This window comes from Nelumbo lutea, chromosome 4, assembly GCF_056320005.1.
Source record: "Nelumbo lutea isolate HS-2025 chromosome 4, American lotus-T2T, whole genome shotgun sequence".
NCBI classification, from domain to species: Eukaryota; Viridiplantae; Streptophyta; class Magnoliopsida; order Proteales; family Nelumbonaceae; genus Nelumbo; species Nelumbo lutea.
This window is the reverse complement of record NC_142687.1, coordinates 89,235,702-89,253,891: the sequence shown is the minus strand read 5'-3', so window position 1 is coordinate 89,253,891 and position 18,190 is coordinate 89,235,702. Positions and strand designations below refer to the sequence as shown.

Below are 18,190 nucleotides of genomic sequence, written 5' to 3'. Positions count from 1 at the left end.
TGGCTCGATTCGGCTTAAAGCGAGATTCGAGCCGAATTCAAATTTCATACCATATTCATATAGTAACTGAGCCGAGCCTGAGTATTTTGAAGTTTGGCTCGTTAGGCTCACGAGCCTAATGAGCTTATATATATAATTATATATAATTTATATATATATATATATATATATATATATATATATCATATATATATAATATATTATACCTTTTCAAGAAGTTATATTTGTGAAACTATTTTATAATGATAGTCCCTTATACATGGTAAAATTTCAGAAACCAAAAACCCTTCGACCTAACCTAACCCTTCGAAAGTTCAATGCTCTTCTCATCTTTGTCCTCTCTCTCTGACCTCTACTCTCTCGTCTCTATTCTCTGACTCCGAGTCTCCTCATGCTCTCATGTCACGGGGATAATCGACGAGGCTCCGTGCGGCGCTCGATGGGGACGAGAAAGCCTACAAATGCAAGTAATAATAAACAAAAGGCAACAAGAAGACACACAAATTAAATAAAAGGCAACTTGTATTGCATTAATCAGTGGTAAGCACAAGCACACAGTACAATGTCGAGATGATCTCGTGCTTAATCTTTATACGCTTATGAGTTCACCCGACTACCTACCTCCCCTCAAAGAGTACGTTAAGCTTTTGGGGAAATAACAATAAGAAACATGAAAAAGGTGAAAAATCATACTACAGTATTAGAATAATGACATTAGCAATCCCCCCTACAAAATACATACAATGTACCACCCAAACACACACTTGCACACTCGTGGCATGCTGTGGGCGTGGTAATGGCACTGAGGCGTGGAAAAATGGTCCTTGTGACACTCAGGCAGTCAAGCACTCAAACATCAGCCTCTCGCTAGTCACCAGACTTACTACCACCACAGCTTCGCCTCTCATCTCTCCTCTCCTCTCTGTTCTGTCGTCTCTCCTCTCCGAGTCTCCTCTCAACTCTCAGGCTCTCAGGCGGTCAGTCCTAGCCTCTCACCGGTCACCACCACCACCACAGTTCCGCCTCTCGTCTCTCCTCTCCTCTCCTCTCAGCTCTCAACTGAAGCTCACAGTCACAGTCCAGAGACTCCAGACTCGCAAGTAACAGGTCGCAGGCTCGCAGCCGTAGCTCGTAGGTCGCAGACTCTCAGCCGTAGGCCGCAACCTCTCCACTTCTTAGTCGATACAAAGGCAAGGATAGATTAGGTTTGCTTTCGTCTTCTTTAGTTGTTTTCATTATGTTCAGGCCCTTCTGGGTTTGGGTTTTTGAGTTTTTCTAGTTTTAGTTTTTATAGTTTTCTGAGATTTCGAATTAGCAAATGTTTATTTTTCATTAACAGAGCTTGTTTATTATTTTATAGTGATACTTTTCATTAACAGCAGAATTAGCAAATGCTTTTTTTTTTTTCATTAAGACTTTAGGAAGTATATTAACAGAGGAATTATATTCAGCCGGACTTATAAAGTTTTGTAGACCACATATATGGAACATTATGGTTTTGTTTGGTATCATTGCTATTTATACTAGAAACCTTTGGGATTTATTGATATAAATTTTTAAGAAATTATCTTATCACAACACATCAGATAACAATTATGCATTGGCTTGGTGTTAACAAATTGGTTAGTTATTAATTTATTATTAAAAACTAAGAGTCTAAAGTCTAAGAGTCTAAGACCATGGTTTGACTTCCCAGGTACTGAATCAGAAGAAATTTGTTTTTAACCCTATTATTAAAAAAAGTTCTGCCATTCAACATGCCTACTAGGCTACTATGTGAACGGTTCTCTCCTACTCCTAGTTTGTAAGACACTAAGACCCAATGAACTTCATAGACTCATACGACTGATACAATAGGTTAATGAATAGGTGTAGTGCAATACAACTATGTAAGTATATGAGATTTTGCATCTTCAACATAAACCTATATAAACATATTTTAATGAATGAATAAATTAATGAATACTTATAAATTAAAAAAAAAAAGAATGAATAAATGAATGAAAAGAGAAATTTTCTACTAATATTTTCTGGTGTTGACTCCAAACTTAAGAAGGTGCCAACTCTTAGAGAAACCTAGTGGTTCCAACTCCATTGGAAATCTAGTGCATCCTCTAATATTGCCCTATTCTTTTCTTTTTTTACTCTTAAGTCTTCACTCTCTTTCTTAAATATTAAACAACATAGTCCAAACCTGTTCCACTTATTAATTTAAACAAAATTGATCACAAGGTATCTTGTTGTGCAAGAATGCCATCATCCCCTATCCATGATCACAATGTTTCTTCAACAAATGTTCGTTCCACCTCAATAGGACCCTCACCCTCTCATTTTGTGTTTGGTTCTTCCCCTATAACCATGGTTGACATTGTTGATGACTCATCTCCAAATGAGACAAGTCAAACAATAAATAATGCAAGCAATCCCATTGACACTCCTTCTACCACATATGGTACTCAGATTGAATCTTAGAACCCTATTGAAGAATATGGTCCAATACCAAAATCAAAAAGACAAAAAACTTCATATGTATGGAAGGAGTTCAAAGAGGTTGAACTTGTTGATGGAACAAAGAAGGTGTAGTGTGTCCACTGTAAGAGGAAATTATCTATACAATCTATTGGGGTAACAAGTCACATGGCCCAACATTTAGAAACATGTATATCAAGAAAAGTGGCTCAAAAAGTTGAAAAGCAACGGAAGCAACAAATGACCTTGAATTTCCAACCTGTGGATTCCAATGTTGATGTAGACATTGTGGGCCCTCCTCTTTTAGATCCTTCCATTGTTGTAAAGTATGACCATTCCAAAATGAGGGAAGCAATTGCTCATTGGGTTCTTATGCATGAGCATCCATTTATTGTAGTGGAAGAGGAAAGTTTTAATTTCATGATGAAGATGTATAACCCTGCTTTTGAGAAGATCTCTTGGAAGCCAATAAAGAATGATTGTATAGCTGTGTATAATGATCAAAAGAAGAATCTAAAAAATCTTTTAAAGGGTATTTAAAAAATTAGCATCACTACTTACCTTTGGAAGTCACAAAACCAAATGATAGAGTATATGGTGATAACTAGTCACTTTGTAGATGCTAATTGGAGGTTATAGAAGCGTGTTCTTAGTTTTGTGCATGTTTCTCCACCTCGTTGTGGCGTTGATATTGCAGATGCCATTTATAAATGTTTAAAGGAGTGGTGACTTGAGAACAAGGTGTTTATAGTTTCTGTGGATAATGCATCATATAATGATTCCTGTTTGAGGTTTTTGAGAGATCTTTTCTAGGAATAGGAGGTTGCTTTGTGATGGAAAATTATTTCATGTTCGATGTTGTGCATATATTTTGAATTTGTTGGTTCAAGATGGTCTTGATGAAATTGGTCACATCATAGAAAATGTTCGTGAGAGTGTCAAATACATTAACCAATCTGAGGCCAGGAAACAAACATTTTTTGAAATTGTACAACAATTACAACTTTGTACAAAGAAGTTGGTTATTGATTTTCCTACCCATTAGAATTCAATGTTTGAGATACTGTCATGTGCTTTGAAATTCAATGATGTGTTTTCAAGATTTCAAGAAAGGGAACCAAACTATGACTTCTTGCCAACTCCTGAAGAATGGGAAAAAGATGGAAAAGGTATGTGAGGTACTTGAAGCTTTCAATGTAGTCACGAACATTATTTCTGGTAGTGAGTATCCTACTTCTAATTTGTACTTCTAATTTGTACCTCAGTGAGATATATAGGGTGAAAGAAATTTTGAACTTGAAGCAATGGATGCAAATGATTTCATTAGAAGGATGATTGTAAAGATGAAGGGTAAGTTTGATAAGTATTGGAGTGAATGTAACCTGTTAATGGTTGTGGCTTCCGTCTTGGATCCAAGGTGCAAACTAAGGCTGGTTGAGATGTGTTTTCCAGAAATCTATTCAAAATCTGAAGTTAGAAATAACATTAAGCAAGTTTGAAGAGCTTTGTACCAACTTTATAATGAGTTTGTAGCTGCTTATAATGCTACTAATGAGCAATCATCCATTCAAGTGAATGGTAGCAATAGATCTTCTTCAAATTCTAGTTCCAATTCTCAATTAGCAACAAGCTCAGGATGGTCAAAATTGATGAATTATGTGAAGAGAGTTGAGACCATTCCATCACCAAAACCAGAGTTGGATATGTACCTCTAGGAGGGTGTATGTGAGGATGAAAGGTCATATTATGAGTTCAATGCTTTGGAATGGTGGAAGGCAAATAATTTGAAATATCATGTATTGTCGAAGATGGCGGTTGAGATTCTTGCCACTCCAATATCCACAGTAGCTTCAGAATCTACATTTAGTGCTGGTGGTAGGGTAATTGATCCCTAACGTGCATCTTTAGCTCCAGAAAAAGTATTTGTGGAGGGGATTGGATTTGTGCTTCATGGTGTGAAGAAAAAACATAAGGTATATTACACTAACTTCTATTTATTATTGCTTAGTGGTACTCTATTTCTTTATGCTTTGATTTGTTTATCAATGATTTAATTTTGGTCCTTTTGCATGTTTATAGGTAGACAAAAAGCCAATTGAAATACTTCTACCCATTTCTTAATGATTCTTCGAGCTTTGGATAGATTGTTTGGATGCCAAGGAGTTGTGGCCATGTTCATCATTTGTTGTGGTTTCAAATATTAGAATATTTAGGTTGTGGATTTTTTGAGTTGTTTTATGGATTTTTGAGTGGATCAAACCATTGAACTTATTACCCTTTTGAACTATTGAACTTATTTGATGTTAACCCCTTTTCTAGTAGTTCAAAATTTAGTTGGTATTCTTTTTGAATTAGATTTTCTTAGTTTTGTTGATTTGGCAACTAGATTTTCTTAAGTTATTTGCTGAAATTGTTGGATGCTTCATGCTTGCATAAGTTGAGAAGCTTAGAAAAGCAGGTAATTCTCGTTTCATCTATCCTATATTCAAGTGCTTTTTTTCGTTTCTAATCTTTTTGTTGTTTTCAGATTGGAACCCCTCTAGAAGAGAGAGAGAGAGAGAGAGAGAGAGAGAGAGAGTTGCCTATGGAGGGGACCCTTCAAATTTGCATGAACCACCATTTGAGTAAGATGACAAAGATTGTGAACCAGATATTTTTGAGTTGGATTCTATTTTTTTACTATGATTCAACTATTTTTAATTGTGGTTCAGCTTTTCTTATTTATTTGGACAATTAAAGGAGTATGGGACAAGAAAACTATGTTTATCTTTATTGCAGAAAATAATTTTTGTTCAGCTATTTTTATGTTCAAGAATTTTTGTTTACCTTTATTGCAGAAAAGAACAAGAAAACTATGGTTTGGTGCTGACGTAGACCCTTTCTATTAAAATAAGGTCCATTGATCATTTGAAGCTCAACAAATTTCTATAAAACTAGTACAATACCATAGTTAAATATAAAACGAGTGCTTTTTTGCAGCAAAATACAAAATAACTGTTGTAAATAGATAAAGATATATTCATATAAATCTCACATCCCACATTCCCACTTAATCCTAAAGAAGCTAAAATTAAAGTTCTAAAAAGGGTCATATATTGGATTGGATCTTAGTGGATCAGATCAAATGATACCTGAATTCGATCTAATTAGTAAACAGACCAGACTTTCAAATCTAATTTAATCCAATCATGGTTAAATGGATATCTTATTCCAAATTAAATGAATCTCGTTCAAATTCAACTTGAATTAAATCTCATCCATTGGGAGCCCTATATTTTTATCAATGGAGGAAACTCCAACCTGAAATGTCTCTCTGGGGAAGCCAATCGTTCAAGCTTTGAACATGGAGTAGAGGAAAACCATCCAGTGATATGTTGCAGTAGCACTGTTTTAGTCTTGTTGGCAGCCCTATTGCCATCATTCGGTTCAATACATGCAGGGTGAGCATCTTTTTGACCAATTGTTGAGGATAGGGATGATGCTTACAGCTTTTAGTGCTGTATGCAGTAGCATCTGAAGTGCAATTTCAGAAGTACCATTTGCTGATTTGAGATTACTCTTTACATTCTCTTCATGACTAATATCCTGGCCTCTCAATGCATTATGTTTATCCTAATGAAGGATGCCCTATATAACAGGCACGGCAAGCACATCTCATAGGCAACAAGGCTCTAGTGAAAGGACAGCTGCATAACATGCATATGAAGGTTGCTCATGGGAAAGCTCAGGAATCATCAATTTATCATCAGAGGTTTGTGTGTTCCTAACAAGTTAATTTGCAAGGTTCTGTTTGCTGGGCGTGCATTAGCATCTTATTTTTTTAATCTTTTAAACCATATCTTTTTCTCTCTCATGGACACATACATGCATGCACGTGTGTGTATATGAAACTGCTCAGTTCTTACTTGAAAAAAAATAATACACACAGAGAAACTGGGAGTGTCTTCTTTTTTTGTGATGAATGAAGATAAAGTTCCCATCCAACAATTTCTAACCTAAGGGTCAAACACAGCTATCCACATAAAGGACGAGCTTCCATGGCATTAATCTTTTATGATCTATTCAACCACATTATGAGCCAGATATTGTTCTTAATGTCAGAACCTGGGTGATGGTCCAGTGGTTTGGCATCCATCTGAAACCAAATTTCTTGATACTACAGGGTCGATGTAATTTGAAGTTCTTTCCATTTATGATTATTGGAAGGGCTGATGTGAAACTCAAGGACTTATCTTTGTTACACCCAAGGACTTACTTATCTAATATTCTTTTGGTTTTGCTTTTATTCTTTTACCAGTGGTTGGTTGTTTGTGTAAATATAAAAACATCAACATATATGCTTATTATCTACAGAAAATTTCCCAAAGAGAAGCTTTTTTTTTTTTAACTCATTTGGAACTTTTTCAAAATTTACCTTCTTTGAGTATTCTTCTCTCCAACTCAGCCATGATCAGCAGGACATTCTTGAAGATATCCAAGGTGGTGAAATTCTCTATATCCCTGGAGTAATGACACCAACAGAGGTAAGGATATCCTCCTTTTCCATGATATTCTCAAAACTCTAGGACTTTTTGTGTGAATTCTAGCATTTGAACTCTTTTAGTTTTGAGATGGACTAATCATATTCATTTAATGATTCTGCAGTTATGGGTTGCATATAATTCTGGTGCAAGAGTTGTAAAGGTCAGCCTCATCAATTTCTTTCTCATGTTTCAAAAATGTTAGGACTAAGTGGCAATGGTATATATGGATGTGACTGTCCTGTTTCTTGCACATCACCAGTTCAATATGTTATTCAGGTATTCAGCTCTCCAAATTCATAACATTTATATGATATGTTTTGGAGCATTAAAATGTATGCTTCAAAATGTCTATAATAGCTAACCACAATCTCTTTTAGTCCTGTATTTATCTCAAGCCTGCCTAATTCAGGCATGCCATTACCAGTTTTTAACTCAATGTTCTCATAGATGCACTAGTGTTCTTGAATATATCTTTTCATATTTCAGTGGGATTAATAATCTGTATCCAGACTACCCCTCCCAATACCCTGTTATTCAGGATCCCCATTGGCTAATGGCCCTCCATATTTAAGGCTCTATCTATGCTTGAAGAGATGTCATGTTGTCAATGTTGGTGCTACTCCAGGATTAATCAACTTGTTTTTGCTTCTCAAAACAGAAATACAGTTCTAGAACATTTTTTTGCTGATGTGGTGATTTCAAGAACAAATAAATAAACACATTATTGTTGTAGAACACCGCCTAAAACCATTCATTTTTGTAAACTTGGTTGTTTTGTAAGAAAAGAGGAAGAAATGAAAGAGTGATTACAGAATTTATTTTTTTTCAAAAGTGTTATTTTTCCAAACTGTGTTTCAGAAAGCTCAAGTTCGAGCTCGGTTCATTATCGATCTCGAGCTCAAACACATACATTTTGTACTCGAGCCAAACTCAAGCCTCCATTTTTTATTCGAATCGAGCTCGAGCCTTGCAGTTTTCTACCGAACCGAGCTTGAATACTCAATTATTCGGCTCGGCTCGGCTCGTGTCCACCCCTATCTCCATGTAAAAATGCTAGGGAGAATGACGGTTCAGCCCAGGGTCAGAATTTGTAGGCCCAAAGTACTGTTGGGGTAGGTGCCAGTTTGGAATTGATGCCAATTCATGGGCAGCGTTGGTGCATAGAGTGTGGGTTGTTGACATTCTAAATGTTTATAGCTCTGTAGTGGAAATCAGAAATCTGTATTAGGCCTGTCGGTACTTTTTCGAAAATGATATTGTGGTGATCAGAGGAGTGTTCTATGCCCACTTTCTCACCAGCCTGGCTAGCTTTTGGGCTGCTATGGTTGAAGAAATGCCAATTCCTTTGTTTCCAAGGGTACCAAAATTTGGTAAACCGATTTCTCAGCTTGTGCTATTCAGCTATCTCTCAATGCCCTTTGTCTAGTTTGGGACAAAAGTCTTATTGATTTATAATTAAACATGTTCATGGGTTGGACTTGGGCTTAACTTTCGTCAAAATTTAAATGGATATAGCCCAATAGCCCAAAGTTTGATATAAAGCCCGGCCCTTGAACATGTCTACCCATATCTGTTTAATCCAAATGCATTGAATGTAGGGCTGTTCACGGGTCGGGTTGGGTCGGTTTACTAGTGTTTTTTCAACCGACCCGACCTAGTCGGGTTACCTATAGATAAATCCAAAACCGACCCTCTATTAAGTAAAACTGACCTAGTTGGTTTGAGTCAGTTTGGGTCGGTTTGGGTTTCAACCAAATCCAAACTTGCATAATGCACATGAAGTCAAAGTGCTAATATTATATATAATATTTCAAAATATATTTTCTGGAAAAGCTAAAAAGGAGATCGGCATTGAATCCTTAGAAAAACTAAAATATATATATATTTTGGTGGGTCTACCTTCGTCTCTGTGGGAATTTTATGCATAATTGTAATCAAAATCCATAGAAAAAAAAAAAGATCGGCATTGAATCCGGATTTGCTTCTCACAATCACAGAGTGCCCAACACATCTTGAACATATGTACTTGTAAATTGTTATTCATGCAATGCATAATCTGATCCGATTTAATTTGTTTTCTTTAAAAATTAATAAATTATTAAAAAATATAATATATCAATTTAAATAAAAAAACAAAAAATATAAGTATTTTTAATTATTTTTATTATATATATAAATGTTCTTTTATAAAAAAATAGTATAACAAAATTAACAAAAATACAATATAAATAGTATATGTATTTATATAAATAAACATATAGCATATATCGAATTGGATCTTCTCATATTGAGTAGGGGAGATCCAAATTTGACCAAATAAGATTGGATCACATATTGAAATGGATCATGATCCGATCCATTTGCACCCCCAAATGAGCCCTAAGCTCGGCTGACATGGAGGGTGGCAATGTGGCACACCCATAATTGATGAGGAAGTGAGTGCCAGTGCTCAACGTGAGTCTCAGACAATCAGGGCCACGTGGTAAATCCCAAGCGAAATTCAATGGATCACACCACTTGCCCCGCCTCTTGTACAAGGATTGTGGAATGCACCCTAGAAGCTCAATCGAGGACAACCTCAAGACATAACAGGTGTCCCTCAATTGAGGAGCACAACGACACTCCCCGACAAGTATTTAAAGGCATGCCACTTGTTGCTACCAATTAAGACAAAGAAAACGTCAAAGGCCCCGGGAGTTATCCCAGGGGTGAAGACTCCAACGGTCAAGTTAGCCGAGAGCTGTAAAGCATCAAACCAAACAAGTGAGGAAGCTTAGAGCTTAAGTTTGTGTGTCTTTACCTCAATGTGAGAGTTCCTTTTATAGTTGGAGTTGCCTTAAAAGATGAGCAGTTGGGAGCGGTTGATAGTAGTTGATGATGGACGGCTAATATGCATCCAACCGACACCATGTTTCAAGATCTACAGGTTGGCCAAATATTCCTACATCACTTACCTCCCACTCTCAAGAACGTAGTGGTAGAGGTCGGTTGGCAAATTGTGTAGGCCTCAAATTTGGCCAAAGAAGTTTGGTGGATTCGCGTGGAGGCGTCGGCCTTGGCTACGGAACTCTTCTTAGCAGTTGTGCGGATACAATTCCTCCATTCATCCTTCGTGTCAATAAAGGATCGTTCTGGGCCAAGGGTGTGCGACCATGGCCAGTACGAGTATAGGCTATTTGCGTGCATTGTCCGTGCCCCATACGAGTGTTGACGTCATCCGTAATAGGTCCATATATAGGACGAGCGCTAGGGTTGACTAATTGAGGTCGTGCGCGAGACGGTACGGGGGTCCAATTTGGCATGTCCTCGAGCCAGAGTTGATAAACAAGTGGGCCCATCTCTTGGCGTTGTTTAATCTCTCAAGGTCGGTGGCATGTGGAGCCTGTTGGTTCGGGCCATCAGGTCAACTAGTCAGTAGTTGTTGGATCAATTAAATCTGACACGTACATTTTCCTTTAAACAAGGAGGTTGGTAGAGCGAGACTTCACCATTTGACCTAAGGGCAAAACGAACACCAAGCAAATGGTGAAGTCTCACTCAACTAGCCTCCTTATTTAAAGGAAAATGTACGGGCCATATTCAATTTATCCAATGGCCGTTGGCCGGCCAACTTAAAAGCCCAAACCAAGAGGCTCCACATGGCACTGACATCGGGAGACAAAACAACACCAAGAGGTTGGGCCAGTTTTCCCATCGACTCCATCTTGAGGGCATGCCAAACTAGACCCCCCGTATCGTATTGCACACGGCAACCCTGGAACTTGTCCTGTATATGGACTTATGACGGATGATGTCAGTATCCGTACAGGGCACATGCAATGAACACAGATAACCTTTGCACTTGATCCAATGGCTGCTGGCTGGCCGACCTAATAGCCCAAATCAACAAGCTATATATGGCACTAACCTTGGGAGACAAAACAACACCAAGAGGTCGGGCCAGTTTGCCCATCGACTCCATCTTGATCCAATGGCCGCTGGCTGGCCGACCTAATAGCCCAAACCAACAAGCTCCACATGGCACTGACCTCGGGAGACAAAACAACACCAAGAGGTCGGGCCAGTTTGCCCATCGACTCCATCTTGAGGGCATGCCAAACTAGACCCCCCGTATCGCCTCGCACACGGCCTCAATTAGTTTGCGCACCCGTATGGGGCACGGGCAATGAACGCAGATAAATGCCGTACGGGCCACGGTCACACACCCTTAACCCAAAATGTTCATTTTACCCTCAAGTCAAATCGGAAGCTCTAATTCTTTATCTTCCTCAGTCTGGTCTTTGCCGCCCAGGTCTAATCCAATCTTCATCGATCGGTGATTTTCTTCACCCACCCCCTTCCCCTCATCAATATCATCTAGCCCCGCCATGAATCTCACTGTTGGACGTTCAACCTGAGAGAAAAACTAGAAGAGTTGGCCGCCATGAATCTCACCACCCAGGTCCAGTGTTGTGTCTGACGGATCTTAGCGATTGCGGAGAACACGAGCCCAAAGTGGAAGGTTTCTCGTTCCACATACACACACATTGGGGTGCAGAGATGGCGGAGAGAATAGGGGTGAGAAGGACGGACTAAAAACCGAGGGAAAGGAAGAAAAACGAAGGAGAGAAGGATGGATGAAAAACCGAGGGAACGGAGGAAAAGCAACGAAAAAAATGAAAAATCGCAGACTGGATCAGCTGCAAGTTGCAGCGACGGATTTGGTAACCGCTCAGCCATGCTTGTCTTGAACGTCTGTATACCTACATCAGTTGAAGTCGTTGTAGCGGCGGCTCTCTCTCTCTCTCTCTCTCTCTCTCTCTCTCTCTCTCTCCTATTTCACTTCCTCTGTTCTGCCACTGCAGTGTTCGTTTGAATGTGTCTACCTGCAGCAGTCGAAGTCGTTGCAGCGGCCTGTATCTCTCTCTCCTCTCTTTTTTCCTCTCCCATCCTATTTCGCTTTCCCTGTCCCAAACCCACCTCACTGTTCTCTTATTTCACTCGAACCAATACCTTCTTATTGTGGCCATGGTGTCCCTGAGCTCGTCTCTTTGCTTGTACTTCTTTCATCTCACAAGAGAAGAATTCCAAACCTCACAAATCATGGTTGTCGACATCCAGAACAAAAGCCTCACAAATCCAGACCTCATTGTTTCTGAAACATTTATGGGATGAGAAGAACAAAAGATCGGGGCTTTCAAAAAGTGCGGAAGCTTCGGTTCAGTGGTTCATTAGCGATAAGGCTCGTTGTTGAAGAAAGAGCGGAAGGATAAGAAAATTATTAGAGAAGGGGGAATTTTACAAGTTGTCATTCGGTTGATAAATCGAACACAAAGGAAACAAGTGTACTTCAGAGGTTAGCAGGGAAAAGCAAGGAGAAGATACGTAACTAATCCTGGAACCCTAAACCTATACTTCTTCTCTCTTTGGTGTGAGGAAGAGAACGGTGATGAAATATGGGAGAGAGGGAAAGAGAACGAAGGGGATGAATGGAAAGAGAGGGGCGGAGGTGGAAGGGGCTATCCCTGCCGCTGGTTAAGAACCGAGCAAGTTCGGTTTGCCACTACTGAAAGGAAGAAGATGGTGTCACATGTGTAAAAGTGTAGACGGAATACTAACAGATCCTAATAGAACTAGTCAATTGTCAAAATCAACAAGGTTACTTACAGAACAATACTAAAACAATAGAGGTAGACTTGTCAATTTCATAAACCTTATGGGTAAATTAATCATATGTTAAATTAATTTTGATTATTAATTTATATTTTCCTTAAAAAACAAAAACAAAATATTACTCTTGTTTGTGTTCATAGAATCAAAACACAAGGTGTGGTCTAAACCACACCATATCCTATAAAACACCTATATGGGTGTGGTGTGGCTCAAGCTACTTATTTTTGTCCACATTGTAAAATACGTATTCTGTTGTGGCATGATGTATTCTCAACCACACCATGTAGTTGAAAATTCATCACCCTATTTCTCATTCACACAATAGAATGCCTCCTAAAGTGGTGTGATGTGGTTTGAAACACATTATCTCATGTATTCATTACAACACAGTTTGCTTGGCATCTCACAAATAATACAAGTTGAAAAACAAAATACATAAAAATAAGTCCTAAATCCAACGCTGAGAGCCGAAGGCTGTGTTTGATTTGAAAGGAAAGCAGGAAACCTGATACACATGACAAATTTGGGTGGCAATTCCCGGTCTATAATACCGAAACCATCATGTTCAACCCATACCAACAAGAATGCCCGCGGCCGGCTGGTGATGCTGCTGTTGTTACTATAGTAGAAAAAACCATGGGGGATTTAGAAGCAAATTTTTGAGCGATATGTTATAGAAATCACCAATAAGAATTTCTTATTAGGTTCCGAAAACAGGAACTAAAGTTTTGTCAGGTTTGCTTAAGATAAAAAAAAAAAAAAAGGAAAAAAACACGAGACTATTATGTGAGTTCACACCATCATGCTAAGCTGAAAATTCCATATATAGACGCCTAAAGGACCTAAACCAAAATATAACAGAAAAATCTTGTTTCACTTCTTAAGCTTTCTTCGCAACAAGCTTGTCGATCAGATCTGCAGCATCATTAACTGTGGCGATGCTTTGGGCATTCTCCTCTTCCACGCTGATTCCAAATTCCTCCTCGAGTCCCATCACAATCTCAACCTAAGGGATGACATTTCAATAGGAATTAGGGAGAATAAGGATGAATAATAGGAAATAAAAACTTTGAGGGAGAGAAAAGCAGCAAATAGAAAAGCATGACAGGTTCTGGTCCGAACTTTGAAATAGAAGATGGAGTGAAAAAAAAGGCGATAATTTATGATTGTGGGGCTGGACCGGTTTGGGAGGCCTGAGCTGAAGATTCAACTAAGCTGGTTCAGCTGAATTTGCATTGCCTCCCCACAAAGCGTGCCCCACATCAATCCCACTGTGCATTGAGAACATCTCCCGTACTTGTCATGTGGAGATGTTCCCAATGCACATTTGGGATGTGCTGTGGGGAACGGGGTGTGCTCTTTGGAGAACCAATCTGAACTCAGTTTAGCTGCTTTGAAGCATTCCGGATAAGTCATTCCTAGAGGATGAAGCAGACAGCCTTTCAGATGTCTTGAGTCCCTTGACTGACGACCAATTTAGTTTCTCTGGATTTTTCACCAAACAAAGCTTATAAGCTATCCAAGCGGGGCAAAATTCAGAAAGCCAGAAGCTGCTGTGCTTCGGCCCTCCCAAACAGAGGCACTGTATAACATCTACCAGTAGCCTAGTTTGTAATCTAAGAAAAGGTACATGTGAGATGATAAAATGAAATCAGGAGGAAACGATATTTCATATGGATAAAATAATTTATTAGATGAAGTTGGGTATACAACATAGTACGGACAAGAAATGGCAATAAATTTGGTAATCATTGAACCGCCAAATAGAAAAGAAAAGCACATGATAGAAATCATTATGGCCATGCCCAGAATACAAAATATCATAGGAACAAGAGGTTGATATTGTTGACATAAAAACTAAAAAGGCTTGTGGGAGGTTGTCAATTACCGTGTCAAGAGAATCAGCACCGAGATCAGAGAATTTTGACTCGCCGGTCACTGAAGAGTCAGCTGGTAGTGCCAACTGTTTCCTCACTATTTCACAAACTTTTTCCACCGTATCTGGTTTTGCCTAATCAAAGACATGGACACCCTAAATAGTCAGAATAAGCATTACAAGGTAACAGCACACCAACATGCATACAGAACTAGTGTAGATTGTAAATGTAATAGTGCTAGAATTAGTGAATTCAAACAAATAAAAGAGTGCTTCCACATAATCTTGTAGATGAAATATGGCATGGTGAGGTGAAGCATATCATTATGCATGGCAAAATCTCACATCCACCACCTGGATGCACTGTTTTACAAATTCACCCAATCAATACTCAAGCTTATCACCTATCAAAAATAGACTTCACTTGGGTCAGACCACCAAATCAGTGTAGCAAATCCTACCCCATGCCATGTATGCAGTGCTTTGACATTTCTCCTCACATGAAGTGAAGCAGAATGAATTTAATGTAGGCGTAGTCGGAAAGCCACTAGCTAGGTTGGCAATACATCCTTTAGCATGCATATTTCTATATTTATGTACTTTACAATATTTTGAAACTAATTGCATGGAATTCTAGTTCTTAGAAATGCTTTGAAAGCTGGACCAGACTGCTTGAAGCAGACCGGGAATAGGACAGTTTTTACGCTTAACCACTTTAGAGAGGTTTCGGGGGTTATTTGACAAACGTCCAATTGCAACAGGATTCAGGGATTTGGACAGCTTTATGGTACAATTTCCACTCCAGTTTTCAAAATATTGATTTTTACAGCAATGAATACCAATTGTTGAACAACCACATAGTCTAGATCTCATTTCAAACTAAGAGTTCATTGTAGAACAGTGCGAAGTATAATCTCTGCAACTACTGATTGGACAAATACAATAGCATAGAAAAACTATAACAGAATAAAGCAGTATCAGGACCAAGGCAACTTACAGCGCAGGAAAAACGATGGAAACGAAGTGGCACTGTTCGCAACCCAAGAGATGGAAAGCTTTTTCTTTGCATGGAGAGTGAAACAGATCTGAGACCAGATGCCTACAAATAAAATTCAACCACAAGAACCAACATCACTACCAAATGCTGGAAGCCAACCGATGTGTGAAACCAGATCAGAAAGAAATACCTAATATTACCATGTTGTCATTAAGATAATGCATATTATGTAAGATGCAATACATATACAGTTTTTACAAACATAATTACATCTTATTGGAAATAATTACAGCATGTCAAAACTGAACTAAGATACCGAATAACAATTGTTATAAATATTTAACACTATGATTGTTGTCAGATAGAAGGGTATCATTTCCACATGTGTTGCAACAAAACTACTACTGGTTATAAGGTTGTTGCTATGCCATGGTCCCAACTGTCTACAGCAAGATACAGTAGTGTCACAAGAAAAGACATACACACAAATAAAATGTCCAGAACTTGTTACTAACGTACTCGTGCATATATACAGCAACAGTATTGAGTATATTATGCCTTGAAGTCTGTCCGCGTGTGCTCTACAGTTGAGATTAACATGTAACCCACAAAACATCCAACAAATTCAGAACTCCCCCTTCACCCAAACTGTTAGGCCCGTTCATTTTTAGGATGTTGAAGGAAAAGCTGATTCCCATTGATCAAGATACTCATGTTCTATTTTAGATTTACATAGAGCCTACGTAAAATTATTTTTGTGAGTAACTAACTTTTCCATTTAGGAGAAAGTTGCCAACAGGGCCTTATGGGGACGCATATACACAACAAACGTTCCTCACTGAGTCAATATTCACATATATGATTCTAATTAGCAACTTGGTTAGGTTAAACTGACAATAACAAGGTGATGCCCCACAGAAAACACAATTAGGCATCGGAAGTCAATTACATGGATAAAATAAGATCGGATTTGGTCCCCACAGAACCATCCTCACATCCTCAATGCACGGCTGAAAGGGACTGCGAGTACGATGTGCGGACCAAATCCGATTTCGGATAAGAGGGTATAGTTATATCCTAAGGGAAGAAAGCGGGTCCTTGGTTGACGATAACTTAATATAAAGATTTCGATTTAAATACCTTGCAAAATAGTAACATAGAAATCAGGACCTAGTAGAGATGGCATGCACTATGCATGGTTCCAGGGTTTTTAAAAAGTTTCCTAGTATTTATAAACGCTTACATGGTATTGCAGCCCCAGTCCCAAACGGGATTTCCTACCCACATTCTACCCGCCGTGGATTGCAGACACACATCTCTATTATAAATTGAGAGATGTGTGACTGCAATTCACGGCAGGTAGAGAGTGGGTAGGAAAAGTGAGCAAATCTGGACTGCCCCAGCCCGGAGGAAAGACGTGCCAAATTTGTCTTTCCAGTACGAATACCCAGTACCTGTGCTTCTCTACATAGTTACAAACACCTATCCCAAAAAATAATAAATAAATAAATAACAAGCATTCTTAACCAAAATGAGCTCGCCTGCTGCTTAAGAAGGCAACGGCAGAGTCACTGAAGGATGAAGGAGGAAGTATGCATCAAAGTCCCTTAGGCCCTTATAGAGACTTCGTTGTAGGGCTACACTATTGGCCCAGGATCGCTAACGCGGTACACGCAAAACCAAACCCCTAACAATTTTCTCAAATCGATCATCATAACAGCTCAAACCAAGTGAACAAAGCAACAAAAATTACCAAATGAGTATTCATAATCTACACTAAATTAAAATCGAACTCCTACTATGAACCATAAAGACATTAACAAAAAATTATCGACAGCATCAATCACTTCGAAAACAACTATAATCACCTAAATGTCCTCTTGATCTATAATCAAAGAACCAAGAGCAAAAACACAACCCAGTGTAACAAATCCTAAGTCATAAATCTTAAAGCAAACAACGGCAGAGGGAAATAGTAAGGAACGGAGAGATGATGATACCTGGTTCTGCTGGAGCAAACGCGAATGAGAGGGGAGAGAGATCGACGATCCTGTAACAGCCGCCATCGGTCGACTCGAACAACGAATCTCTGAAAAGAGAAGGAGAGATCTGAGATTCTATGTGAAGGAGAGGAGGGACGGACGGAGAAACAGGGAGAGGCGGACAGCACGAAGCCTGTGAGAGGTGAGGGAGTGCAAAGAGAAAAACAAAACACTCACTTTAGTGAGTTTAAATAGGGTTTTATCGCTATGGTTAAACCGAAATGTTTAGGTTGGGCCGGACCGCTGGAGATGTTCCCTGTTCACCCGGCCGTAGCGTATTGTGCTGGTCCGCTGGAGCCGGATCTCCTGAAAGCAAAAATCATGTTAATACCTTGAATGTTACAATATTAATATTGATACAATACTAATACCTTGAATGTCCAGAAAAGTACGGACAGGAAAAATTTTTGATTTCCACGCAGAACTATAAACATTCAAAATGGCAATAATTCACATTCTATTCACCATCGCCTACTTGTGAATTGGTATTAATTTTGAGTCGGCACCTACCCCAACAGTATTTTGGACTTATAATTTCTGACTCTAGGCTGAACCATCTTTCTCCCCACCTGTGCCACATTTCATAACTAACAGATGTATACCTAAGCTGGGCTTGGCTCTTATGATAAGG

General features: G+C 38.8%; 1 protein-coding gene and 2 long non-coding RNA genes across 5 annotated transcripts; 2 read left to right on the top strand and 1 right to left on the bottom strand.

Moving 5' to 3' along the window:
• Nucleotides 1-780: 780 nt before the first annotated feature.
• Nucleotides 781-7,494, top strand: LOC148861661 (uncharacterized). Of its 3 annotated transcripts, none has more exons than XR_016112407.1 (5): nt 781-1,190; nt 4,997-5,093; nt 6,108-6,220; nt 6,914-6,992; nt 7,114-7,494. It is a non-coding gene; the product is annotated as an uncharacterized LOC148861661 (long non-coding RNA). The 3 variants fall into 3 exon arrangements; XR_016112408.1 differs by having other exon boundaries at nt 827-1,205; XR_016112409.1 differs by lacking the exon at nt 781-1,190 and adding an exon at nt 4,303-4,442.
• LOC148861662 (uncharacterized) lies at nt 3,502-4,059 on the top strand. The gene is made up of 3 exons (XR_016112411.1): nt 3,502-3,638; nt 3,735-3,819; nt 3,922-4,059. It is a non-coding gene; the product is annotated as an uncharacterized LOC148861662 (long non-coding RNA).
• A 5,821-nt stretch (nt 7,495-13,315) lies between the features above and the next one.
• On the bottom strand, nt 13,316-17,882 carry LOC148861660 (acyl carrier protein 1, chloroplastic-like). Its single transcript, XM_088986395.1, has 4 exons — nt 17,518-17,882; nt 15,518-15,619; nt 14,533-14,655; nt 13,316-13,650 (listed from the first exon to the last, which is right to left on the bottom strand). The coding sequence occupies exons 1-4, from the start codon at nt 17,581-17,583 to the stop codon at nt 13,525-13,527; spliced, it is 417 nt and encodes a 138-aa protein (XP_088842521.1). The 5' UTR covers nt 17,584-17,882; the 3' UTR covers nt 13,316-13,524.
• Nucleotides 17,883-18,190: the final 308 nt, after the last annotated feature.

Excerpts from the sequence above, each read along its gene's own strand:
- LOC148861660 (XM_088986395.1), bottom strand. The coding sequence starts at position 17,583 with ATGGCGGCTGTTACAGGATCGTCGATCTCTCTCCCCTCTCATTCGCGT. Across the intron at positions 14,656-15,517 it reads TCCATCGTTTTTCCTGCGCT|GCAAAACCAGATACGGTGGA; the intron begins GTAAGTTGCCTT and ends GTCTTTGATTAG. Across the intron at positions 13,651-14,532 it reads GTGCTGATTCTCTTGACACG|GTTGAGATTGTGATGGGACT; the intron begins GTAATTGACAAC and ends GTCATCCCTTAG.